The sequence below is a fragment of the Bufo bufo genome, chromosome 11, assembly GCF_905171765.1.
Source record: "Bufo bufo chromosome 11, aBufBuf1.1, whole genome shotgun sequence".
Lineage (NCBI taxonomy): Eukaryota > Metazoa > Chordata > Amphibia > Anura > Bufonidae > Bufo > Bufo bufo.
In genome coordinates this window covers 37,931,215-37,958,752 of record NC_053399.1, presented here as the reverse complement: position 1 = coordinate 37,958,752, position 27,538 = coordinate 37,931,215, and the positions used below count along the sequence as shown (strand labels likewise).

General features: G+C 44.1%; 1 protein-coding gene across 6 annotated transcripts in view; it reads right to left on the bottom strand.

The window, feature by feature from the left end:
- NUMB (NUMB endocytic adaptor protein) overlaps positions 1-27,538 on the bottom strand; it is a 107,658-nt gene that overhangs the window by 34,294 nt on the left and 45,826 nt on the right. For all 6 annotated transcript variants that reach the window (XM_040412861.1, XM_040412866.1, XM_040412863.1 and 3 more), the window contains exons 2-3: positions 20,030-20,076; positions 1,442-1,584 (exon numbers count right to left, since the gene is read on the bottom strand). In XM_040412861.1, coding sequence (XP_040268795.1) covers positions 1,442-1,567 — 126 coding nt within the window. In that variant the 5' untranslated portion in view covers positions 1,568-1,584; positions 20,030-20,076. The remainder of the gene's footprint in view (positions 1-1,441; positions 1,585-20,029; positions 20,077-27,538) is intronic.

Genomic DNA, 27,538 nt, shown 5'->3' with positions numbered 1-27,538 from the left:
CAAGGCCTGAGCTGCAATGATTATGATGCCGGTTCTCAGCAACCACTTACTTTTAGCTCATGAGTGACACACCGCTGACATCAGCATTTCTGTCACTACTTTATGGTACCCTCAGTGAGATCAGCATAAAAGTTCATGACAGGTTCCCTTTAAGAAATATGCGCCAGATACATGGAGTAGTGCCAAATAAAATGTTCATTTCTGTAAGTAATAAATGCAAGGGAGGGAAAAGAAAGTCTGTGTGTGTCCAGTACAGCTTGGTATACACGTTAAGGCCTCATGCACACAACCGTGTGGCCACCGTGCCTGTGTTGCAGACCGCAAACCACAGACCCTGGCCATGCGCACTCCACATCGCAGTTTGGAACCATTGGCTTCAGCAGTTCCGCGATCCACAAGATGCAGCGAAAGGTAAAACATGTTCTATATTTTGCGGTGCGGAATATGGACCCGGAAACCCACGGAAGGACTTTGTTGTGTGTTTCTAGGGGCGTTTCCATTACTCCTAGAGGCTCTGCTCTCTCTGCAACGGCTGCGCCCTCTGCACTTTCATTGATGGGGCTCCCTGTGATGATGCACTAAATGGCCCTGTCAATCAAAGTGGAGAGAGCGCAGCAGCTGCAGAGAGAGCAGAGCCTCTAGGTGTAACGGTAACGCCCCCGTTGCTCCTAGAGTCTCATTTGCATATATTAAAACATAATTTTTCTCAGTAATGCGGGCACACATGAACATGGGACCAACACAGATGTCTTCACCTGCCAAGCGCACATGTAACAGGTCAGCCAGTGTCATAGGTACAGATCTGCTGACAGATGCCCTTTAGAGGGAGTTTTTCACCAGTAACCTTCCTATCTAACTAAGGGCATAGATTAAAACTATGTTTAAAAAGCTGTTTTTCTTTTGTTAATCCGAGGCCACATTCCAGAGTTTTTCCTAATATGCATATCAGGCGTTTGGTGTAACAAGGGTGTCACCATTGCCCTCATTGCACTGAAGCTCTGCACAAGAACAGAAGGCCAGGTGAGACTATGTCGCCAGTGATTGACCTTGTCAATCAAAGCAACTGGGAAGGGGCTTGTGGCAAAGCTTCAGTGCAAAGAGACCAACAGTGATGTCCTTGTTGCACCAAACACCAAATTTGCATATTACAAAATGACTCATAACTATCTTAAAGGGGTTGTCCTACTTTACATTCAGATTTGGTGCCAAAATAATAAATATGGCACATTTTAGGACTCCATGTAGCCACGGCGCTTTTTTTTGTTTGTTTTCTTTTGAAAAGTGTCTAGTGAGGCATAACAAATCACATAACAAATCTGGTGAACAACATGGACGACAGTAGTTCTACGCAATTTGATCCAGAATTATGGTGCATTTTGCTTAGTAAATCGATGTGGACACAAAATACAGTAAAAGCTTTGTAACAATGTGTTGTAATTACCTTAACCTGAAAGCTACATTTCCCAGTCCGCACGGACTCCTCATCCGTTTGCCACTGGTGGGGTCGGCTGGCCTCCGGGACATACACATCTTTCTTTCGCCTGAAACTTTGACGAAGTTTGTTCATTTTTTGACCCTCACAACCTGAAAAAATATAAAGGAAAATCTGAAGAAACAGTAACATAGGTATAATGCTGTCCTCAAAGGGGTTTTCCAGGTTTGTGCACTTTTGTCGCCCCCTGGGTCACGTGTCGCTGGGTGACAAGTCACGGCTGAGGCCAGTCATTGGCTGCAGAAGTGCAGGTGACCATGTGCATCCGAAAAGTAACAGGACAGGGAGTGGAAGACTGCAGAAGAGAGGCCATGGACTCAGGGACTCTAAACAGAGCAGAACGAGGACCAGGAAAGTATAGTTTTTCAACAGGTACAGCAGACTGGGCTTGAAGTTGAAAAAAGTGCACAAAGCTGGAAAACCCATTTAATTACACAACAGCATATTAACAAGACCAAGAAACAGTACTGGAAATGTTGGGGTAGGAGGTGCACTTTCAGTGGTAGTTGGAAATCACGGTCCCATTTCATCACCAACACAGTAAGGACACCTGTGGACAATGGCTAGTGATGTCAATTACCCACCCAGCTCACACTGCATCGGTGGCAGAAATAAGGGGGGTGCTCGGACACAAGGGTTAAGTAGGTGGTCACATGGCCTAGGCGCTGCTCAGCCCCACAGAAGTGATTGGGACTGAACTGCAATACCAAGCACAGCCACTATGCAATGTACAGCAGACAGAGGACATTCAGACATCTTTGGTTAGGGGGGTTAAAGGGGTTGTTCAAGAGAGGAAAACAAGAATGCCTTCTTCCAGAAACAAGTGTCACACTTGTCCATGGGTCAAGATGCCACACCACGTACAAGCTAGATATGTCACTGTTTTTGGAAGAAAGCAGCCTGGTGTTTAATAACATACACAACATCCTTAAATCATTTTTTTTTAGGATATTATACTGTGGACAAAACAAGCAAAGTTGTCTCTTGTCATACAGTGGTGCTTGAAAGTTCAGTGTCCTCCTAATGGTGGACTCAAACATTCATCAACAACTCTTCTTCTGGAGGTCCCCAGAAATCTCCTTTGGTTTTTGCCATGATACATTTCCACAAATGAGTGGTGAAAATCACACTTTGATAGATCCCCATTCTTTAGATAAAACAGGTTGCCCATTCACTCCTGATTGTCATCCTAGTGATGGAAAACACCTGACTCGTGATATTGGATGACGTTTCTCAATTAATAAATGACCAAGTGTAATATTTTTGACTCATTTGTTTGATTTGGATCGCTTTATCTACTTTTAGGACTTCTGTGAAAATCTGATGTCGTTTCAGGTCAAATTTTTACATACATATAGAAAATTCTAAATGGTACACAAGCATTCAAGCATCACTGTATATTAGCAAAGATCTAAGACCACACCAAAAATGCAGCTAGAATCTGCAGGGACGGAGAACATGGTAGTCAGCCAAACCAACACTTGGCTGAGCAAAAAACTACGCTTGAAAATCTGGAAGTACTCTCCATGTTCTTTATTTCAGTTTGAGTCATAGTGAACATTGTGAAAAGACTTCATGTTCTTCACAGTCAGTGAATCATGTAAGGACTAAAAAGTCAGGGGAAGAAGAAAACCCTCCTGGTTCCAGAGTGCAATTATAAAAAAGGATAATAAATAAATAGATTAAAAAAAATTAACGGATCCGGCATTTTTTTCCATTGACATGCATTAATGCCGAATCCGGCCCCGAGTGTTGCGGCAAAACGGATCCGGCATTGCGATCTGCGCATGCTCAAACTGCAACAAAAAGTGAAAACAATAAATGCCGGATCCGTTTTTCCCGGATGACACCGGAGAGACGGATCCGGCATTTCAATGCATTTGTCATACGGATCAGGATCCTGATCCGTCTGACCAATGCCATCAGTTTGCATGCGTTTTGACGGATCCGGCAGACAGTTCAGGCGACGGAACTGCCTGCCGGAATCCTCTGCCGCACGGGTGAAAGTAGCCTAAGACCAACATTTTATATACACTCCTCTTAATAATACGGGGTGCATCTCTGCAGGGTCATGTGCCAGAAGTGAAATCAGTGGCAGCTAGGAAGCTGGTGTAGACTTCAGGTAAACACTACCCCAGTTTTCTGGCATGAACAATAATCAAAATGCCAGGCCCAACTCTGTACCACTAATTCCCTCCACCACTTTTTGGAAGAAGGGGCGAACGGGTCACAAACCCAGCCAAAAGTTGCACATTTTTACGCAAGGGGGGAGGGGAGGGGGGTCAGCAATTGCCTTTTAGGGTACATTAAAATTGGGCAAGCTCTTTGCTACTTGACTTCTTCCAAGATGGCAGTGCTTGAAGTCATAGACCTGAAACCCAAGACAGAACTTCCAGTTCGGATTTCTTTCACAGAGACATTGAAATCAGCGCCCTCTAAGATGTTCACATGGACACGTTTATATCTTGGTCCATTTAATTTTCATGGTAATTTAAAATCTCATGCTGTCCTTATAAAAAGAATTCAATTAGAGAAGGAACAGTTGTCATGTGATTACCAAAGCAGCCTCAGGCTTTGGGCCCGTAAATAGGAATTACTTTTACGAGAATCAAATCAATGAGAGTAACAATATGCTAGGAGTGTGTACGCGCCCCTCGAGTTTTTGTAGGCGTCCTCCTCGAGCTCAGCTTCTTTCCCACAATGCAAAAGCATACGGATATGTCAAAAACAGAAAACGTTGCTGACTGCATAAATGGAACAATCCTCAAATATCTGTAAAGGATGAACTGCAGGACGGTTTTGCAGCAATGAAAGAGCTGAGCAGATTGATATAGTTTTGTGGGAAATGATTCAGTAAAACTTGTATTTTATACAATTAAACCTCTACTACTTCTGACTTCATTGTACACAGGAGGTGTTGATTGATAGCATTCTCTGTGTAAGTGTGTATACACAGATAGCTGCCAGTCACTGATAGCTGTACACAGGGGAGGTGTTATCAGCGATTGATAGCATTCTCTGTGTAAGTGTGTATACAGAGATAGCTGTCAGTCACTGATATCTGTACACAGGGGTGGTATCAGTGATTGATAGCATTCTCTGTGTAAGTGTGTATACAGAGATAGCTGTCAGTCACTGATAGCAGTACACAGGGGAGGTGTTATCAGTGATAGCATTCTCTGTGTAAGTGTGTATACACAGATAGCTGTCAGTCACTGATAGCTGTACACGGGTGAGGTGTTATCAGCGATTGATAGCATTCTCTGTGTAAGTGTGTATACATAGATAGCTGTCAGTCACTGATAGCAGTACACAGGGGAGGTGTTATCAGTGATAGTATTCTCTGTGTAAGTGTGTATACACAGATAGCTGTCAGTCACTGATAGCTGTACACAGGGGAGGTGTTATCAGCGATTGATAGCATTCTCTGTGTAAGGGCTCATTCAGATGGCCGTATGCTATCCGCTAAAATGCGGATCCGTTTTTTTGCAGATTAGATGCTGACCCATTCCCTTCTATGGGGCCCTTTTCTATTCCACGGTTCCACAAAACAAATGAAACATGTCCTATACTTGTCCGTGAAAATCAGGACATAGCCCCATTGAAGTCTATGGGTCCGCAAAAATACTGAATGCTATCCGTTTTTTGCGGATCGGCCAAAAAAAAACTAATAGCATTCAGTATTTTTGCGGACAGCATATGGTCGTCTAAGGCTACTTTCACACTACCGTTCAGAGCGGGTCCGTCTGATGTCTGCCCAGACGGATCCGCTCATATAATGCAGACTTGTGATCCGTTCAGAACCGATCCGTCTGCATTATATTGTAGAAAAAATTCTAAATGTGAAAGTAGTTCAGACGGATCCGTCCAGACTTTACATTGAAAGTCAATGGGGGACGGATCCGTTTGAAAATTGAGCCATAATGTGTCAACTTCAAACGGATCCGTCCCCATTGACTTACATTGTAAGTCTGGACGGATCCACTTGCCTCCGCACGGCCAGGCGGACACCCGAACGCTGCAAGCAGGCTGAACGCCGCCAGACTGATGCATTCTGAGCGGATCCGCGTCCACTCAGAATGCATTAGGGCTGGACGGATCCGTTCGGGGCCGCTTGTGAGACCCTTCAAACGGAACTCACAAGCGGAGCCCCGAACGTTAGTGTGAAAGTAGCCTAAATGAGCCCTAAGTGTGTATACGTATACAGAGATAGCTGTCAGTCACTGATAACTACACAGGGGAGGTGTTATCAGTGAATGATATAATTACCTGTGTACTTTACACAGGGCGGTCATTTACATTCCAAAAGAGCTAAGGTTTAAAGGGGTTATCCAATATCATAAACAGCCCCGCCTCCTCAGATGTGCCGGGCCCCTCCCATTGAATATATTTACCCCGATCCCCGTGCCGATCCTGGTCCCCGCACTGCTGCTTCTCCATGCACACGGATTAAAACATCAGTTGTCGGGGGGTTGGGGTTTGAGCAGCCAATGGCAGGCAGTGACTGGGACAAGCCTACCTAACATCGCGGGTGACGCTAGTGAGGTTTGTCCTTGTCCACGCCTGCCATTGGCTGCTAACACCCCACCCCCCCCTTCAACACTGGATGTTTTCATCAGCGGCAAGGGGAGAAGCAGCAGAGGCGATGCAGGACCAGGAGCGGCGCCGGAAGCGGGGTAAGTATATTCATTGTGAGGGGCCCGACACATGGGGGGGGGGGGGGCGTTTATGATCTTGGATAACCCCTGTAAAAATTATAAATTGCAACATTTACTAAACCCTTTTCCACAAAATTTATGAATCTGCTCAGCTCCTCCCGCTCTATAACATGCTGCAATATGTGGAGAAAGTTCTCTTGAACTCTACTCCAATTATACCTAGGGCTTTGGAAGGGGAAAACCACTGATAAAAGCAAAAAGTCCTATATGGGCAGATACAGCGTTATTCCTCCTGTACACACATTACCACATCTTCATTATACAGAGATTGCCTTTTTAGAATACGTATGGCAATTTTGTAGTACACTTTGAAAAATATTCCCAGTATTGCAAAGTCAAAGAAAATTGAAAATAATGAGAAAGTGAAACACAAAAGTACATTATGAAAGTTACCCAACTTTATACAATGATTCGAGGAGTTGTCTCAGCGCAGACAATGATATCTCTATGAGTCATGGGCCAAGCCTGCAACTTCCAGAGAAAGATGAGTGGAGTCATCAGGGGATATTCCTAGCGTCACTGTCACTTTGCTTTAGTGAATACCAGGGATCACAGTGGAAGCATTTAGAATTGGGCATGCCGAAATCCAACGGCAAAAATTAGGGGACAATTTTATGTGTGTACCTTGGGATCAGGTACATGCAACATCTGCTATTGGGGCAAATAGGCATTGGACAGGTCAACCAATATGATCCTATTGTTAAAGGGTCTCTCAAGCACTTCTATACTGATGAAAATCCTCCGGGTAGATCATCAAAATGTGATCAATGGAGTCTGACTCTGGGAAAACCACTGACCAGCTGCTGAAAGAAGCCGCAGCGCTCAACCTAGAGCTATGGCCTTTTGCTGGGTCAGTCACATCACGTACGTACGTTGGTCACTCGTTCAAGTAAATGGGATTGAGCTGCAATACCAAGTACAGCCACTATACAATGGATGGCGCTGTGCTTTCTATATTAAAGGGGTTGTACGGGCTTTTACCATTGATGACCTATCCTTAGCCGTCTCCTAAAAAAGATGATTGGCGGAGTTGCCGTGTGTTGGACCCCCGCTGATCTTATCTGCCGACACATTCTATGTTTCTATATGTGTAATTTTTTGGTAAATAAATTCCATTAATCCATTCACAATCCAGAGGATTTTGTAAGATTATTGGGCAGTTTCTCTGCCTACAAAATATTATCACAGATGCTTGGTTTACTTTTGCAGTTCTCAAAACTGAATTTGACTCAGCAGAGATCACATGCCTCTTCTTCACAGCAAAAATGTTATAACATGAACAGAGTTGAGAAAAATACCTTAATCCTAACTTCTACAAACCTATGAATACAGAATCAACCTAATCAAACTAATATGAAAAGTTGTTTAAATCTTCATCTACTTGCATATTATAAGTTATACCAGCAAGAATTAGTCTTTTATTTGGAAAACTATGATTTCAATCAAGCCCACCCTGATCCCCACCAATCAGATATTGATGACCCATCCTGATGAGATCATCAATATTCAAGCTCCGTAGACCCCTTTTAGCAGTGGACAGCCATTTCAATGGCTAGCCTCCAATATTTGGCAAGGCGATATGGCTTCTCCCACGGTAGATAGTTGGAGCAGTGGAGACCCGATTCCTGCAAAACACAGGACGGAATGCTAGTGGAAAGTCAGCAATAAGCGGAGAACAATGTTGTCTAACCTGTGACGCTCCATTGTTGCCCTGACTGCCTACAGCGCATGAACAGTATGAATGCATGTGCAGAGCAGGATCCCTCCAATGATGTGCAGGAACCACATCACCACCGCCATCTTGTGACCCATGTGCACGGCACAGGAGAACTGGAATCTTGGCGACCCCTTTTAATGTATAAATAGGTGAAAACACATTGGACTACATTGTTCAGGAACTTCCAACGAGGACTCTCGGCAATGACCTTGTACACAATTTGGTCCTCACAGTACATTTTCCAGTTTGTGATCATTAACTGGGTCAGTTATTTGCTCCAGTGCTTTTTTTCCTCCAGTTACCATATCTAAAAATGGTCTCGTCGCCGTACGCACAATGTTGTTAATATGTACACGGCTCATATGCCCCAAGCATAATAAAAACGAGAATGCGCTGCAGCTAATAAGAGATCGCTGCGTCACAAGGATGCCGACGTCTCCGAGACATACTGAACGCGATCTGCTCTATTATGTAAATTATGGATGAACAGAAGATTCCCAAATTCAGTTTGTAAAAGTGAATGCACGTCAAAATCCGCAAGCGACAAAAGATGATTTGTCGGCATATCTACGTGAAACATGATGGGAAGACACTGCTGGGGCCACAGGAACTGAGGATCTCGATGATAAACCAGGAGTGAAAGTAATTAACACTGGCTGACCTGTTACATGTGCACTTGGCAGCTGAAGGCATCTGTGTTGGTCCCATGTCCATATGTGGCCATGTTGCTGAGAATAATAAAGTTTTAATATATGCAAACGAGCCTCTAGGAGCAACGGGGGCGTTACCATTACACCTAGAGGCTCTGCTCTCTCTGCAACTGCCGCACCCTCTCCACATTGATTGACAGGGGCAGGTGTGATGACGTTTACACGGGTCCTGTCAATTAACCCCTTGGCGAGCTCCGCTGTACATGTTCAGCGCACGTCGGCGCGCACAGTGGCCGCCATAGAGTCCGGGTTTCTGCTGCCTGGGGCAAATGTATGCGAACACCCATAAGGTAAATATTTAACCCTTCAGACCCCATGGTCAAATGTGACCCATAGCTTAGGGCTTAGTCCATATGTTATGCTTGCATCTATTATTATAGTGCATTATTTTCTGTAATTGTATAAATGTAGCCATGTACATCCGCTACATTCATTATTATATTGTGCAGGATGTTTTATATATTTTTTTTCCGTGATTTTTTTTTTTCATAGCATATGAGCGGTGGAGATGTCAGTATATACCAATAGAGGCCAGAACATGACAGCACTATGCTGGTATATAATGAATGGTATGGTGTGTTCTGTGATGGATATATACTCATCACAGAACACAACTGGCAAGTTAATGATGGACAGTTTTAGTCACTTTACAGCCAGTGTCATAGGTACAAAACTGCTGACAGATGCCTCTTTAACGTAGCTACCAGTTTTCAACACTGGAGCGAGTGGTGTAAAAATGCAAAAAGTCCAACATTTTTAACCCCTTAAGGACACAGCCTTTTTACACCTTAGGACCAGGCCATTTTTTGAAAATCTGACCAGAGTCCCTTTAAGTGCTGATAACTTTAAAACGGTTTGACTTATCCAGGCCGTTCTGAGATTGTTTTTCCGTCACATATTGTACTTCATGACACTGGTAAAATGGAGTAAAAAAAAAAAATTTTTTTTGCACCAAAAAATACCTAATTTAACAAAAATTTGAAAAAATTTTGCAAATTTCAAAGTATCAGTTTCTCTACTTTTGTAATACATAGTAATACCCCCAAAAATTGTGATGACTTTACATTCCCCATATGTCTACTTCATGTTTGAATTGTTTTGGGAATGATATTTTATTTTTTGGGGATGTTATAAGGCTTAGAAGTTTAGAAGCAAATCTTGAAATTTTTCCGAAATTTACAAAAACTCAATTTCTAGGGACCAGTTCAGGTCTCAAGTCACTTTGCGAGGCTTACATTATAGAAACCACCCAAAAATGACCCCATCTAAGAAACTACACCCCTCAAGGTATTCAAAACTGATTTTGCATACGTTGTTAACCCTTTAGGTGTTGCACAAGAGTTATTGGCAAATAGGGAGGAAATTTGAGAATTTCATTTTTTTGTCTAATTTTTCATTTTAACCCATTTTTTCCACTAACAAACCAAGGGTTAACAGCCAAACAAGACTGTATCTTTATTGCCCTGACTCTGCCATTTACAGAAACACCCAATATGTGGCCGTAAACTACTGTACGGCCACACAGCGGGGCGTAGAGTGAAAGGTGCGCCATATGGTTTTTGGAAGGCTGATTTTTATGGACTGGTTTATTTACACCATGTCCCATTTGAAGCCCCCTGATGCACCCCTAGAGGAGAAACTCCCTAAAAGTGACCCCATCTAAGAAACTACACCCCTCAAGGTATTCAAAACTGATTTTACATACGTCGTTAACCCTTTAGGTGTTGCACAAGAGTTATTGGCAAATGGCGATGAAATTTGAGAATTTCATTTTTTTGCCTAATTTTCCATTTTAACCCATTTTTTCCACTAACAAAGCAAGGGTTAACAGCCAAACAAGACTATCTTTATTGCCCTGACTCTGCTGTTTACAGAAACACCCCATATGTGGCCGTAAACTACTGTACGGGCACACAGCGGGGCGTAGAGTGAAAGGTGCGCCGTTTGGTTTTTGGAGGGCTGATTTTGCTGGACTGTTTTTTTGGCACCATGTCCCATTTGAAGCCCCCCTGATGCACCCCTAGATTATAAATTCCATAAAAGTGACCCCATCTAAGAAACTACACCCCTCAAGGTATTCAAAACTGATTTTACAAACTTTGTTAACCCTTTAGGTGTTGCACAAGATTTAATGGAAAATAGAGATACAATTTCAAAATTTCACTTTTTTGGCAGATTTTCCATTTTAATATTTTTTTTCCAGTTACAAAGCAAGGGTTAACAGCCAAACAAAACTCATTATTTATGACCCTAATTCTGTAGTTTACAGAAACACCCCATATGTGGTCGTAAACCGCTGTACGGGCACACGGCAGGGCGCAGAAGGAAAGGAACACCATATGGTTTTTGGAAGGCATATTTTGCTGGACTGTTTTTTTTGACACCATGTCCCATTTGAAGCCCCCCTGATGCACCCCTAGAGTAGAAACTCCAAAAAAGTGACCCCATTTTAGAAACTACGGGATAGGGTGGCAGTTTTGTTGGTACTAGTTTAGGGTACATATGATTTTTGGTTGCTCTATATTACACTTTTTGTGCGGCAAGGTAACAAGAAATAGCTTTTTTGGCACCGTTTTTTTGTTTGTTATTTACAACATTCATCTGACAGGTTAGATCATGTGGTAATTTTATAGAGCAGGTTGTCACGGACGCGGCGATACCTAATATGTATACAATTTTTTTTATTTATGTAAGTTTTACACAATGATTTCATTTTTAAAACCAAAAAAATGTTTTAGTGTCTCCATAGTCTAAGAGCCATAGTTTTTTCAGTTTTTGGGCGATTATCTTAAGTAGGGTCTCATTTTTTGCGGGATGAGATGACGGTTTGATTGGCATCTATTTTGGGGTGCATATAACTTTTTGATTGCTTGCTATTACACTTTTTGTGACGTAAGATGACAAAAAATGGCTTTTTTTACACCGTTTTTATTTTTATTTTTTTACGGTGGTCATCTGAGGGGTTAGATCATGTGATATTTTTATAGAGCCGGGCGATACGGACGCGGCGATACCTAATATGTATACTTTTTTTTTATTTATGTAAGTTTTACACAATGATTTCATTTTTGAAACAAAAAAAATCATGTTTTAGTGTTTCCATAGTCTAAGAGCCATAGTTTTTTCAGTTTTTGGGCGATTATCTTGGGTAGGGTATGATTTTTGCGGGATGAGATGACGGTTTGATTGTTACAATTTTGGCGTACATGCGACTTTTTTGATCACTTTTATTACCTTTTTTGGGAAGTAAGGTGGGCAAAATTTCAATTTCATCATAGTTTTTTATTTTTTATTTTTATGGTGTTCACCGTTCGGGTAAAGTAACATGACCGTTTTATAGATCAGGTCGTTACGGACGCGGCGATACCAAACATGTGTAGGGAATTTTATTTTTTTTCATTTTTTATCAGTGATAAATGTGTTTTTTGATTTTTACTTTTTTTTCACTTTTATTCACTTTTTTTTGACCCAGACCCACTTGGTTCTTGAAGATCCAGTGGGTCTGATGTCTGTATAATACAGTACAGTACAATATATATTGTTCTGTACTGTATTTTACTTACACTGAACAGATCTATGCCTTTCAGCACAGATCTGTTCAGCACCATGGACAGCAGGACGCCTGAGAGGCGTCCTGTTGCCATGGGAACCTTCCCCGTCTGCTCAGTACTGCTCAGAACTTCGCAGACGGGGAAGGGTAAGGAGGGGATCTCTCGGGGGGCTCTCTCCCTCCCCATCGGGGGGCTGCAAAGGCACAGCAGCCCCCCGATGGGAGAGGGAGGGAGCTCCCTGCGCTGTTAACCTTTTCCATACAGCGGTCCGTACGGACCGCTGTATGGAAAGGGTTAAACGGCTGACATCGCATCGCAGATGTCAGCCGTTTATACCAGGGTGCCAGCAATGTGCTGGCACCCTGGTATCCCCACTAGACACCAACGATTATACAAGGGGAGGCGGGCGGGGGATCGCGATCCCGCCTGCCGCACCGCCCACCTCCCACACCGCCCACAACCCTCCCCCTGCACCTCCCGCCACCATAAAAATCATTCGGGGGTGCAGGGGGGGGTGAATAAAACTTTTTTTTTAGGCATATAAAGTTTCTGATCCCCGCGGTCAGGGACCGCGGGGACCAGAAACTTCAGAAATCGCAGCAAACCGCAGGTCTGAATTGACCTGCGGTTTGCCGCGATCGCCGACATGGGGGGGTCACGGGACCCCCCCGCGCATTTAGCCTAGGTGCCTGCTCAATGATTTGAGCAGGCACCGGGTTCCGACCACTGCCAGCCGCACGGCAGTGATCGAAAATACACAGGGCGTACATGTACGCCCTGTGTCCTTAAGTACCAGGGCACAAGGGCGTACCTGTACGCCCTATGTCCTTAAGAGGTTAAACAAATAAGACCAAAAAGACAGAATTCTGGAGCGCAGGGCTTGATACGTTATTTACCCTGTTTGTTTTCTCTTCCAATCTTACCAGGGTAACAAATAAAACCTAAATTATTAAAGTTCGTCTACTAGAACACATTATCCTGTTAATTTACTTTTATATCCTCCTGGATTCACTTTAAGTGAACTTGGAAAAGCAAAGCAATAACATTCTCTGTATTCGTGCACACGATCAGTATTTGTGCCGGAGGAGAAATGCGCTCAGAGAGGAGACGGAGGTTATAGGATACCATTAGTATCAGCTCTGCAAGCCTAAAACAACGCAAGCCAGAAAAGCACTCACTAGAATCAGGAACAATGTTTACCTTGTCAAAATTTCAGTGAGGTGCCTACAGCTCCAAGTGGTAACCAGAGCTAATGGCCGTAGGCCGACAGAAGCAAAAAAGATTCCCCGGGCCTGGCCCCAATGCAAAATCAGAGCCTGTAAATTAATCCGCATTTATATTACTGGTCTCCTCATACACGCAAGATTTATAAAAGGTTAAAAGCATGTCGTACATTCATGGAGTCTCAGACTCGCCCTCTAATGCCTCTTGGCCAGTTGGTGCCGCTAAGAGGAATCATGGGGAAAGAGGACCGGTCAGGAATGCCTATTAGCACCAACATGGAGTGACTTAAAGGGGTTGTCTCACTCAGCCAATGGCATTTATTATGTAGAGAAAGTTAATACAAGCCACTTACTAATGTATTGTGATTGTCCATGTTGCCTCCTTTGCTGGCAGGATTCATTTTTCCATCACATTATACACTGCTCGTTTCCAGGGGTTACGACCACCCTGCAATCTAACAGCAGTGGTGGTCGGGCTTGCACACTATGAGAAAAAGCTCCAGCCTATGCGCACTCCTGCAGACTTTCGGAAAGGCAAAATTATTCATTTCCTAATGTAAACGGGGCACTTTGATAATTTAAAGCAACCCCATGTTCCGCTATTATACCTCCTGGAAATGTACTAACATATTTTGGCAACTGAGTGTTACCATTCCCCTTTTTAACAGAGCATGTCCCTAAGCTCATGCACACGACCATATATATTTTGTGGTCAGCAAAAAATACGGATGACGTCTGTGTGCATTCCGTATTTTGCAGAACAGCCGGTCGCTAATAGAACAGTCCTATCCTTGTCTGTAATGCGGACAATAGGACATTCTATTTTTTTGCGGAACGGAAATACAGACATACAAAAACGGAATGCACATGGGGTAACTTCTGTGGTTTTTTTGCGGACCTATTGAAATGAATGGTTCCGCATAAAGTCTTCAAAAAAACTGAACGGACACGGAAAGAAAATACGTTCATGAGCCCTAAAGCACTCAGTGCAACTGTGTAGGTACAGGTCAACACTCAACTGCCAAATTATTCCTATATTTCTAGAAGTAATAACAGAGGAACTGTGCAATGCAAATTAAAATGTCATCTTTGCTCATGACTCAACACCTTATTGTAACAGCAATCCACAGAGGAGATCCGCACACAATTTGTGATGTTTCAATGCAATAACTGAACCTCTCTCAGTCATGGAGGACAGGGGCAAGTAAAACAGCCACAGAGCAGAGCGCTAAGGAGAAGGGTTCTGCTATGGAGGAATGGCTCAACAACACTGAGATGTAAGGCCGAGTTCACACACAGTTTTCAGAGTGGATTTTAGTGTCAATTCTGCACCTAAAAGTCACACAGAAAATGCATGCAATCCACCTTCCATTAACTTCAATAGGAAAACCCCATGGTTTCCATGCCAAATTCACATCCAAAGCTCTCACTGAAATGGGTGGGATCAAAAACTTCACCAAAAACTGTGTGGAATTTTAAAGCTGATGCCACATTGGGGTTTCTTTTTCAGCACAGAAAACAATTTTGTTTGAATGTACCCTAAGGGGAAACAAATGCTCCAGAATTGGAATCTTAAGGGAATGACACAGACATGGAGGAGAGCCGACTGATGCTCGTCAAATATCAAGGAACAAACATTTAAAAAAAAAAAAAAAAAAAAGGAAAGTTGCCTACGAAGGCATTAATAAATGCATAATCATGCGCGTACTGGAGAAGAGGCCATGTGTAGAGCTAGCAGAGTGAGACCCCAGCCATCCCCCATGCAACACCGCGCTCAGCAACAGCTACAGAGGCCGAATTCCTCCCCTATCAGCAGTGTTCATCTGACAGAGACAGAAGGAGGAGGCAGAAGAACCCATTATCCAGAGACTAAAACTCAGCTCTCTCGTAACCTTATAATAATATATAAATATATATATATATATATATATATATATATATATATATATATATATATATATATATATATAGCTGAGTTTTAGTCTCTGGATAATGGCTTCTGCCTCCTCCTTCTGTCTCTGTCAGATGAACGCTGCTGATAGGGGAGGAATTCGGCCTCTGTAGCTGTTACTGAGCGCGGCGTCATCGGTCTCTCCATTCATCTCCCTCTCTCTCCCCATTCATCTCTCCCTCTCTCTCCCCATTCATCTCTCCCTCTCTCTCCCCATTCATCTCTCCCTCTCTCTCCCCATTCATCTCTCCCTCTCTCTCCCCATTCATCTCTCCCTCTCTCTCCCCATTCATCTCTCCCTCTCTCTCCCCATTCATCTCTCCCTCTCTCTCCCCATTCATCTCTCCCTCTCTCTCCCCATTCATCTCTCCCTCTCTCTCCATTCATCTCTCTCTCTCTCCATTCATCTCTCTCTCTCTCTCCATTCATCTCTCTCTCTCTCTCCATTCATCTCTCTCTCTCTCTCCATTCATCTCTCTCTCTCTCTCCATTCATCTCTCTCTCTCTCTCCATTCATCTCTCTCTCTCTCTCCATTCATCTCTCTCTCTCTCTCTCCATTCATCTCTCTCTCTCTCTCTCCATTCATCTCTCTCTCTCTCTCCATTCATCTCTCTCTCTCTCTCCATTCATCTCTCTCTCTCTCTCCATTCATCTCTCTCTCTCTCCCCATTCATCTCTCTCCATTCATCTCTCTCTCTCTCTCTCCATTCATCTCTCTCTCTCCATTCATCTCTCTCTCTCCATTCATCTCTCTCTCTCCATTCATCTCTCTCTCTCCATTCATCTCTCTCTCTCTCCCCATTCATCTCTCTCTCTCTCTCTCTCCATTCATCTCTCTCTCTCCATTCATCTCTCTCTCTCTCTCTCTCTCTCCATTCATCTCTCTCTCTCTCCATTCATCTCTCTCTCTCTCCATTCATCTCTCTCTCTCTCCCCCTTCATCTCTCTCTCTCTCTCTCTCTCTCTCTCCCCCTTCATCTCTCTCTCTCTCTCTCTCTCCCCATTCATCTCTCTCTCTCTCTCCCCATTCATCTCTCTCTCTCTCTCCCCATTCATCTCTCTCTCTCTCTCCCCATTCATCTCTCTCTCTCCATTCATCTCTCTCTCTCCATTCATCTCTCTCTCTCCATTCATCTCTCTCTCTCTCCCCATTCATCTCTCTCTCTCTCTCTCTCCATTCATCTCTCTCTCTCCATTCATCTCTCTCTCTCTCTCTCTCTCTCCATTCATCTCTCTCTCTCTCCATTCATCTCTCTCTCTCTCCATTCATCTCTCTCTCTCTCCCCCTTCATCTCTCTCTCTCCCCATTCATCTCTCTCTCTCTCTCTCCATTCATCTCTCTCCCTCTCTCTCCATTCATCTCTCTCCCTCTCTCTCCATTCATCTCTCTCCCTCTCTCTCCATTCATCTCTCTCCCTCTCTCTCCATTCATCTCTCCCTCTCTCTCCATTCATCTCTCCCTCTCTCTCCATTCATCTCTCCCTCTCTCTCCATTCATCTCTCCCTCTCTCTCTCCATTCATCTCTCCCTCTCTCTCTCCATTCATCTCTCCCTCTCTCTCCATTCATCTCTCCCTCTCTCTCCATTCATCTCTCCCTCTCTCTCCCCATTCATCTCTCCCTCTCTCTCCATTCATCTCTCCCTCTCTCTCCATTCATCTCTCCCTCTCTCTCCATTCATCTCTCCCTCTCTCTCCATTCATCTCTCCCTCTCTCTCCCCATTCATCTCTCCCTCTCTCTCCCCATTCATCTCTCCCTCTCTCTCCCCATTCATCTCTCCCTCTCTCTCCATTCATCTCTCCCTCTCTCTCCATTCATCTCTCCCTCTCTCTCCATTCATCTCTCCCTCTCTCTCCATTCATCTCTCCCTCTCTCTCCATTCATCTCTCCCTCTCTCTCCATTCATCTCTCCCTCTCTCTCCATTCATCTCTCCCTCTCTCTCCATTCATCTCTCTCCCTCTCTCTCCATTCATCTCTCCCTCTCTCTCCATTCATCTCTCCCTCTCTCTCCATTCATCTCTCCCTCTCTCTCCATTCATCTCTCCCTCTCTCTCCATTCATCTCTCCCTCTCTCTCCATTCATCTCTCCCTCTCTCTCTCCATTCATCTCTCCCTCTCTCTCTCCATTCATCTCTCCCTCTCTCTCCATTCATCTCTCCCTCTCTCTCCATTCATCTCTCCCTCTCTCTCCATTCATCTCTCCCTCTCTCTCCATTCATCTCTCCCTCTCTCTCCATTCATCTCTCCCTCTCTCTCCATTCATCTCTCCCTCTCTCTCCATTCATCTCTCCCTCTCTCTCCCCATTCATCTCTCCCTCTCTCTCCCCATTCATCTCTCCCTCTCTCTCCCCATTCATCTCTCCCTCTCTCTCCATTCATCTCTCCCTCTCTCTCCATTCATCTCTCCCTCTCTCTCCATTCATCTCTCCCTCTCTCTCCATTCATCTCTCCCTCTCTCTCCATTCATCTCTCCCTCTCTCTCCATTCATCTCTCCCTCTCTCTCCATTCATCTCTCCCTCTCTCTCCATTCATCTCTCCCTCTCTCTCCATTCATCTCTCTCTCTCTCTCCATTCATCTCTCCCTCTCTCTCCATTCATCTCTCCCTCTCTCTCCATTCATCTCTCTCTATTCATCTCTCTATCCATTCATTTGTGTGTCTGGTCAAAACTTTCCATCTTTCAATCGATTGTTCATCTTTCTAGGATAAAGAAATGTCCAAGTTTTTAATAAGGCACTTAAAGGTCATCTGTCAGCAGTTTTGTCCCTATGACACTGGCTGACCTGTTACATGTGCGCTTGGCAGCTGAAGACATCCGTGTTGGTCCCATGTCCATATGTGCCCGCATTGCTGAGAAAAATGATGTTTTACTACATGCAAATAAGCTTCTAGGAGCAACGGGGGCGTTACCATTACACCTAGAGGCTCCGCTCCCTCTGCAACTGCTGGGCCCTCTGTACTTTGACAGCGCCAGATGTGATGATGTTTTCACTGCCTGGTCCTGTCAAAGTGCAGAGGGTGCCGCAGTTGCAGAGAGAGCAGAGCCTCTAGGTGTAATGGTAACGCCCCTGTTGCTCCTAGAGGCTCATTTGCATATATTAAAACATCATTTTCCTCAGCAATGCGGGCACATATAAACATGGGACCAACACTGATGCCTCCAGCTGCCAAGTGCACATGTAACAGGTCAGCCAGTGTCATAGGGACAGATCTGCTGACAGATGCCCTTTATATTACACCATAAAGCACTGATTTCAGGACCTCCTTTTGGCCTCTTGGATTCCCATGTAGCCAAGTTGCAGCCACTGTTCATAGTGGTGCCATAAAGAGCAGCCAATTTTTGCTATTTAACACCAGATACTAATACATATTTTTAAGTCAGTTTTTTTCTGATTGCATATGTTACATTCTATCATCTGTTCAGGATTATGGCGGCAGCCATCTTGCCGAGATGAGCTTTACAGCAGCCACATGAACCATAGGTTTCTATAGTCTAGGGTTGATTTATTGACTTCTATGAGAGAGTGTTGTGGGCATGCCCTGTAATGTTGTGGGCATGCTCTGTAATGTTGTGGGCTTGCTCTGTAATGTTGTGGGCATGCTCTGTAATGTTGTGGGCTTGCTCTGTAATGTTGTGGGCATGCTCTGTAATGTTGTGGGCATGCTCTGTAATGTTGTGGGCATGCTCTGTAACTTGTGCCGAGATCATCAAGCAGGGCGAAGGAGGAGGGGAGCTATGCTTATCACCTATAGAAAATGGAGGATTCTGTGTTATTTATATACACAGCAGGGGTTACATTCTATTGTAATCCCACCTGTGATTAGAATGAAATGACTGCTGAGAAGTGATCTCCACAGAACAGGAAACGACAGCCTATTGTGAGGCTGCAGGATTTTAGATTTTCTTAATGTAGATAACGCCATGCAGAATAAATAATAAATAAACAGTATGTTTAACATAAAAACGTGATTGGAAACAATATGGAACATATTCCTTTAAAGGGGTTAACCAACTCTAGAAATACCACCCCACAATGAGGAGATGCAGCAGCGGCCGTGCAGGGATCTGGAGTGACTCGAGTGCTGGGGAGCGGGGTAAGTATGATAGGAGAAGCCCGGGCATTGTGGGAGGCATTTTTAGAATTGGATAACCCCTTTAAGAAATAGCAGGTAACTATCACCAATAGAATAGCACCTAATCCAACTCTTTGTAATGGATGACCAGATATCCTCAGGATAGGTCATCAGCATCTGATCCGTGGTGGTCCGACACACGGGACCCCGCCGATCAGTTGTTTGAGAAGGCCCTGGCGCTCCTGTGAGTTCAGCAAGAAGCACTGGGGCCTTTGCAAACAGCTTATCATCGAGGGTCCCCGGTGTCTATTTCCCACCAATTAGATGCAAATGGTGGGATATCCCTTTAAATAGCATTTTGTACACTTAAAGTGGAATTCTGCTTTAACTAGAAAGCAACCAAACTAAAGAAAGCCAACTCTGTTCAGAGAAGTCCCAGGAGTGGACCAAGAGCTCGCCGTCCACTCAGCACTATGTCATCTATTACTGCAAGATGCAAGAACATCAGAAAGAGAACTATAATAAAATATACAATCACAAGCATAAAACCAGATGCTATAAATACACGGATAGGAAGGTTTACTGACTTACCTTTCTGGTTCCCCTCTTGTTACCAATATCACAGCTGCTCCTTTATCCTGTAAGCAGGAAAATATATAAAAAGAGGGTTAATCATTAACATACATTAATTAGAGTTACCTGCCATAATGAAAGGTTAAAAGGGTGAAATACATTTGGAAAAAATACATAACAATAACACAAAAAAAAACAATTTTTTTTACAGAAATATCCCTTACTAGAACCTCAAAGAAAGGTCTTATACACACTTATACCACAATTGCTCTTGAGCGATAGTTACGGTGCATGTGAGCATCCAATTAAAGGGGTTGTCCCAGTCTTTACTACCGATGACCTATCTTCAATACGTGATTGATGGGGGGGGTCCGACTCCCGGCACCACCCCTGCCATGAGTGCCACAGCCTCCTTGCACCTTACCAAGCACAGCTCGCCCATTGGATAGTGGTTGTGCTCGATATTGCAGCTCAGCCCCTTTCACTTGATGGCCATGTGACGGATAAAAAAAAGGAAGAGTCTAAAGGAGTTAGGACCTATCCTGAGGAATTCCAGAGAACCCTTTTAAAAAAGGTACAATTTCCCTAGAGGAGTACTCCTAGGTCACTGAAGTAGTTTGAGGCCACCTATACACACATACATCATGCCAAGACCTTGGGCAGATGACAGCTCGGAGAGAAAACAGAAGTCACTGTATACCAGCAAAGCAACAAGGGGAGTCAACGAGCACAAAATATTTCCTTAAAAATCTAAATAAAAGCAAAATGTGCTAGGCAATGGTCCAAGCATCGATGCCAGGGTAATTGCTGGGTCCACCGCTGCTCTTAGATGGTTTGCACAAACCACCGTGCTGCAAAACTTCATATCAAAAAGTCATGATTCAGCAAACACAACCACAGACGCAGCGCAAGAGACGTGTCACTTCCTGTGTTTAGTCTTACAGGCGTTTCACATGCTGTGAACAAAGTGCGAGACGACATTTGCAGACATCGGGTGTATGAGAAACCTCACGGCATCCTTCCCGTGTAAGCCATAGGTCAGGGCTTTCAGCCTAATAACTATAGAGATCACAACATCAACCCACAAATGAGCACAAAACAGGCGCAAAAAACACCTCACCCCAAGTGCCTCTATATTACTGCACCAAATATTCAAGTGTCCTGCAATGGGCATCACTCTCGCTCTTGAGCAAATATCTACCGACATCACTAGTGCAAGAATGACCAGAAAGACTGTTATGATTGATGGTAGTTTGGGAGTAAAGCAGACCATACGCAGGGATAGCCCCTGGCAGACACCTTTGGTGGTCGCTCTCTCCCCTATCCAGAATACATGCATGCTCATGGTATGGGGCAGTTAGGAGTGACCCCAGTGCATGTGTCAGCAGTGAAACATGGGGGGTATTCATACACCAGCCCATAGTTCTCTGGTATTTTCTTTGCATTACGTGTACTAGGTTTGTTTTTCTTTGGTTTGCACTATATTAGATGTCACATTACCATTTTTGCTAATACGACATCCAATACAGCGCAAACAGATTTTGGGGTTCACATTTCTGTACATTCTTCTCCTTATGCATTGTTTATTTTTGCATTGTTTGCATAATTTGAGTTAGATCACACTCTATAGACCTGTTTTTTTTGTTTTGTTTTATAACATGCTGGGGGGGTGTTTAATTTCTATTACTTTTGGCCCCAGTGAGTGAATTGTGTCGTTTTAAATGTTTGATTTTTTTTTTTGTTCTCTATAAGGCTATTTTCCATCCGCATCCAATCCGGACTTTTTGGAAATGGGATGCGTGCCCATTCATTTCAATTGAGAAGCACAAAAAAAAAAAAACGGTACCACTATCTGCAGGTAACAGCAGCTTACACATTGCAGATTTGCAAATCTCTCCTATTCCTCTAAATGGGGTTTGCAGAAATTTGCTGGGGGGGTGACAAAAAACAAAACAAAAAAAAACAAAAACAAAAAAAACACACTCACATGTATGAAATAGGACTTTCAGTCACAAAGTCCTGCAGCAAATCTGCCACATACAGAATGTGTCCTATTAAAATCCTTATTACAGACAAGCATATAGGACTGTTCTATTAGGGGCTGGACGTTCCGTTCCACAAAATGCAGATTGCACGCGGCCGATATCCATGTTTTACGGACCGCAAAACAGGCTATGGTCATGTGCATGAGACCTAAGGCAGAATTCTCACATTTATTGGAGTCCGTATTCCGAACGTGTTTACCGGCCCGAAAGCAGGTTTAATGACCCAAACTCACAGCAACATAGATCCCCCATGATGCTGAGAGGTCAGGAAGGAAAACCAGCATTCTGGTCACGACACACGTCAGAGAAAAGGATTCTAGCATACGGATGTGCGAATCTGACATAATGAATTCTCGCACTGCGGAATGTTCCAGGGTTTTCAGGGATTCCACACCGAAAATCCATGACAAGGTACAACATAGGGATGTGTTAAAGGGGTTGTACAGTGGATCAAAAACTTTTAAAACTGGTTATGTATGGCATCCTGCACATATGCCTTGGGTAATACGTTCTTCTTTTCCATCAAAGGAACAGGAAAAGGGAATGCAAACCAGTGATGGATCCGTCACACGACACGCACCAACAGTGCTGAACAAAAATAAGTGATCTGATGCTTCCCGATACCCCACCAGTGTCTATTACCTTATCCCTCTTAAAGGGTTTTTTGGTTATTTACCGTAATTTTGATGACAGATAATCAATATGCGATTGGTCGCGGTGGGGGTCCGACTTCCAGCACCCCCACCCACTAGCTGTTTGAAGAGACCTGTAAGTGGCGCGGCCTCTTCCTAGGCCAGTGATGTCATGCCCATGGCCTATCCAAGTGAATGAGCACGAGCTGCAATACCAAGAACAGCCACTATACAATGGATGGTGCCATGCTTGGTAAGCTGTGGCATGGACTAGAGCACTGCAGTAGCCTCAATGAAGTGATCAGCGGCGGTGCCAGGAGTCGATCCCCCGCCAATCTGATATTGATTACCTATCCTGAGAATAGATCATCAATATTAAACACCTGGGAAACTCCTTTAACAATGAAAACAACTGCGCAGACTAATCCTGACCACAGCGGCGACCCATCTCAGACAATGAGTGGTGGAGCCGTCACTTCCGGTGTGTCGAGAGAGACCATTTGCAAGCAAATTAGTCAAGACAGATACTTGCCAACCCACTTCACACATTATTGTGCATTATGTTCAAATATTAGCCATGGAAGCGGGGTCCAAAGTGCACGGACAAACAAGTGCAGTGAGGATGGCAGGCTATGCTCGAGTGTTCCTGCAACAATCAAATCCTCTAGCTTTCATCGTATCCATTTAAAAATAGAAAAAAAAAAAAAAGTAAGCAAAAACACAAAACTAAAGGGTTCCCATCCACAGGAACCCATGCAAAAGGAGATTAAGTGTTCTTATAGGGTCAAGGAAATATTTTGCGATTGAAAAAAAATTATTGGTGGTGCAAAAAAATAAAAAAAATATTAGATGAGTAAGTGCTACAGTTCTGAAAAGGACATGGCTTACCGGAAAAAGATGAAGGGTTTTGGAAAATCTCCGGCAGACAGAAAATCAAATAGGTAACGCTGTTTGGTGGTAAAAGCAGAATTGAGTTATGGATTCCGTTACCACGGACCATAATGCAATTCTATGACGGAATGCCTTTAGAGGCATTCCTTTATTCATTCCGTCATAATAGAAGTCTATGGACTGCAAAACGGATCCGTCCCGTTTCCGTTATGCAGGGGATTACTGTGTGCACAAAATACTAAAGGGGCATCACATGCGCCTAACAGCTTTAGGGAGGAATCCCTCGGTAAACAGCCATTTAGTTATTGCTGGATTCTTTCCTACATTATGTAACCAGCCCCAGAGCCTTTCCATACTCTCCAAAAGTCATTTCAATTTTACTCTTGTATTAGTCATGTATTCCTGAACGCCGGAGCAGTTCTCATTTTTTTTCTTCCCCGCCTTTCCTTAGCCATGACCTATACCCCCCCCACTCACATAGCCATATGAGGATGTTTTTTTGTTTTTGTGGGGCAAGTTGATTTGTTTTTTTATAATTTTAATTAATTTACCATATTATGTATTAAAGAAAAATTATATATATATATATATATATATATATATATATATATATATATATATATATATATATATATATATATATATATATATATATATATATAAAGAAAACAATGGCGGCACCGGAAGAACAACACAAGAAGGGTGCTATGTCCAGGGATGTAGCAGCTTACCCCGTCAATAGTAGATGAAAAAACGGACAGCACTCCAAGTAAAAGTTGATGGTGTTTATTCACCCATGTGGATATATACTGTGTAGTGTGAAATAGATAAAAAAAAAAAAACAATACAAAACAAAAAACAAATACCACCACTTTTTGGAGTTTTTTTTTTTTATAACATTCATTATGCGCTAAAAGTGACACGTTACCTGTATTCTATGCATCAGTACAATTAGAGCAATGCAAGACTTATATACCGTAGTTTTTTTATTTATGCTCCACTACTTTAAAGAAAATTGCCTTGTGTCACCCATAACTTTTTTAGATTTCCATTTACAGGGCTGTGTGGCCGCTTGCTTTTTATTGTGGAGAAAGCTGTAGTTTCAACTGGTAACATTTCAATTTTGAGGGGTCAGGGAACAAACAAAAAAAAATGCTAAATTGTCATTTTTATTTTGTTCCAATACTTTGTATTAGATGCAGCAATATCAATTTTTTTATTATTTATTTTTGTATCTAAAATTGGGAAGGAGGGTGATTTTATATATTTGTTTTTTTATATATTTTTAAAAAACATTTTGTTTTATGCTTTTATTTGTATTCCCCTTGCAAGACCTTAACATGCAATCGTTGGATCGTTTACACCCCTTTATAGCGACCGTGGTGTAACTGACATTGTATATGGGGTATTATAAAACTGTGAAATGCAGCACCCACCCCTCCAACAGTCAGGATACAGTAATATGGCGACCTTCCAGAACAGAGGTAGTGTGCCAGAAATGAGGCTGTGTTCACATATCGGTTCCTTTATGTTCAGCGTATACAGCAAATGTGCCACCATATGTATACACCACCTACAGGCCCTAATGTTAAAGGGGTTTTCCGCCAAGGACCCTGCACAGGCCGTTCTGGTATAGTGATGCGAATCACCGTGTTAGCCCAGCGTTCGGGCGACACAGGGAACGCTCCACTGCTGGGCGGCATCATCATGGCCGCTGCCTGTGCCATCTTACTACACCTCCTAGACCACACTCTGTCAGGGCGCCAACAACTTACTGTACTTGTGGATGGTGACTTCAAGAAGTGAGAAATACAATGCACGCCCTGTATCGATAGAAAAATAAAAGGTTATGGCCAGAAAAAAATAAAACAAGCGAGAAAAATCGATGATCAGGGGCATTCCGATTACAGAAAGTCATCACCTATCCACAAGATTGGTGGGGCGGAGGGGTCCTACCATCGGGATACCCACCGATCACAAGCGCCGTACCCGGCTATCTCCAGCGCAACCATAGAAATGAATGGAGTAGCAGAGCTCTTTTCCGACCAGCTGCTCCGTCCATTTCATGGGGGCTCCACGGGGTATGGGTCTCCGTTCTCCTGATTGGTGGGGGGTCCTAGCGGTAGGAGGTATACTTATGTCCCCAATTTCTATGTGCACATTTTTGGGACGAGCACTTCTACTTTAAATAAAAGAGATGAAATTCAGCATGCCCAATCCCCGTTGCTTATTAATATATTCAAGCTCATGTACAATTTAAATTTTTTAGCCCTGAAATGGCGCAATTACACCCATGGTGTTGGCTGCCAAGCTCCGAGGGGACTTTCATATAGGAATCCTAAATGACACCTGCATTTCATCGCTATATATCTGAGGAGTACGCCAGCATGTGACCACACAAGCTATTCCTCTAACTTTACAGAAAAGCGTGAAGGTATGAATAAATTGCAGTCCTGCCAAGTATTGGTTATCGTAATGATCAGGCTTTACTACAAGGAACAGAAAAGGGCCCAAAGGGAAAGCCACAAAAGGAATTTCCGCAGGAAGTGAATCACTACGCAATTAGGATTTCTAACTTTGCAGAGGACCTCCAGGTAATGCCCCGGGACAGAACAGCATTCTCCAGCTGCTCTGTCATATATAGCAGGGACTCCCACAGCTCCAATCACCTCTCCTGACATTCCCCATGTAATAATTCTGGAGCATCTATGCTTATGACTATGATGGATTTAGGGCTGCAGCTATTGATTATTTCAGTAATCAAGTATTCTATCGATCAATCCAACGATTAATCAAGTACTCTAATAATTAAAAAAAAAAACATTAAAAGAACGTTTTCCTTTATAAAAACTCATCAGCCCCCCCCGTGCCATCATCAGACCCCCATGCCCTCAGCTCCCCCAGTGCCATCACTCCTCCGTGCCCTCAGCTCCCCCAGTGCCATCACTCCTCCCTGCCCCCAGCGCCATCACTCCCCCGTGCCCCCAGCGCCATCACTCCCCCGTGCCCCCAGCGCCATCACTCCCCCGTGCCCCCAGCGCCATCACTCCTCCGTGCCCCCAGCGCCATCACTCCTCCGTGCCCCTAGCGCCATCACTCCTCCGTGCCCCCAGCTCCATCACTCCCCCAGTGCCCTCAGCTCCATCACTCCCCCAGTGCCCTCAGCTCCATCACTCCCCCAGTGCCCTCAGCTCCGCTCCTAGCCATGAATCCCCAGCGCCAGTTTAATACTTACCTCTCCTGTAGGAGCGCCGCGGACACATCACAGCTTGTCCATCCTCTTCTTCTTCCCGCGCTGCACTGTCGTCCTGACGTCACACAGCCTCAGGTCATAGTGCGCGCTTACATGCACTATGTCCTGACGATATGTCAGGATCCATTGCAGAGCGGTGCGGGCCGGGGGTGACCACGGAGCGCGAGTAATAGCAAGCGCTTCACTCGCACTCGGTGGTCACATGACAAACAAGTTTTATCCTCAGGATATCTCATCAATACCCGATTGGTGGGGGGGGGGCTGACACCCAGCAGCCCGGTCGGTCAGTTGTTTGAAGAGGAGGCAGCGCTACTTCCTCTTCTAGATTACACTGCATGTCATCTCGCCTGCATTCAAGTGAATGAAACAAGTACTTGTAATTACACTGCGCCGCTTCCGAGACAACGCGCAGTGTAATCTTGTAGAGGATGTAGCACTCGAACGAGCCCTGCTGATCGGCGGGAGTGCCATATTGATGGCTACACAACCCCTTTAACCACCTCCGGACCGCCTAACGCAGGATCGCGTTCCGGAGGTGGCAGCGCTGCGCAGAGTCACGCATATACGCGTCATCTCGCGAGACGCGAGATTTCGCTCAAAGCCGGCTCGCGCATGCGCATCGCGGGCCGGCAAAAGTTAAAGAAGAAGTTCGTCACCAGCCTGCCAGCAACGATCATTGGCTGGCAGGCTGGCGATTTTAAAAAAA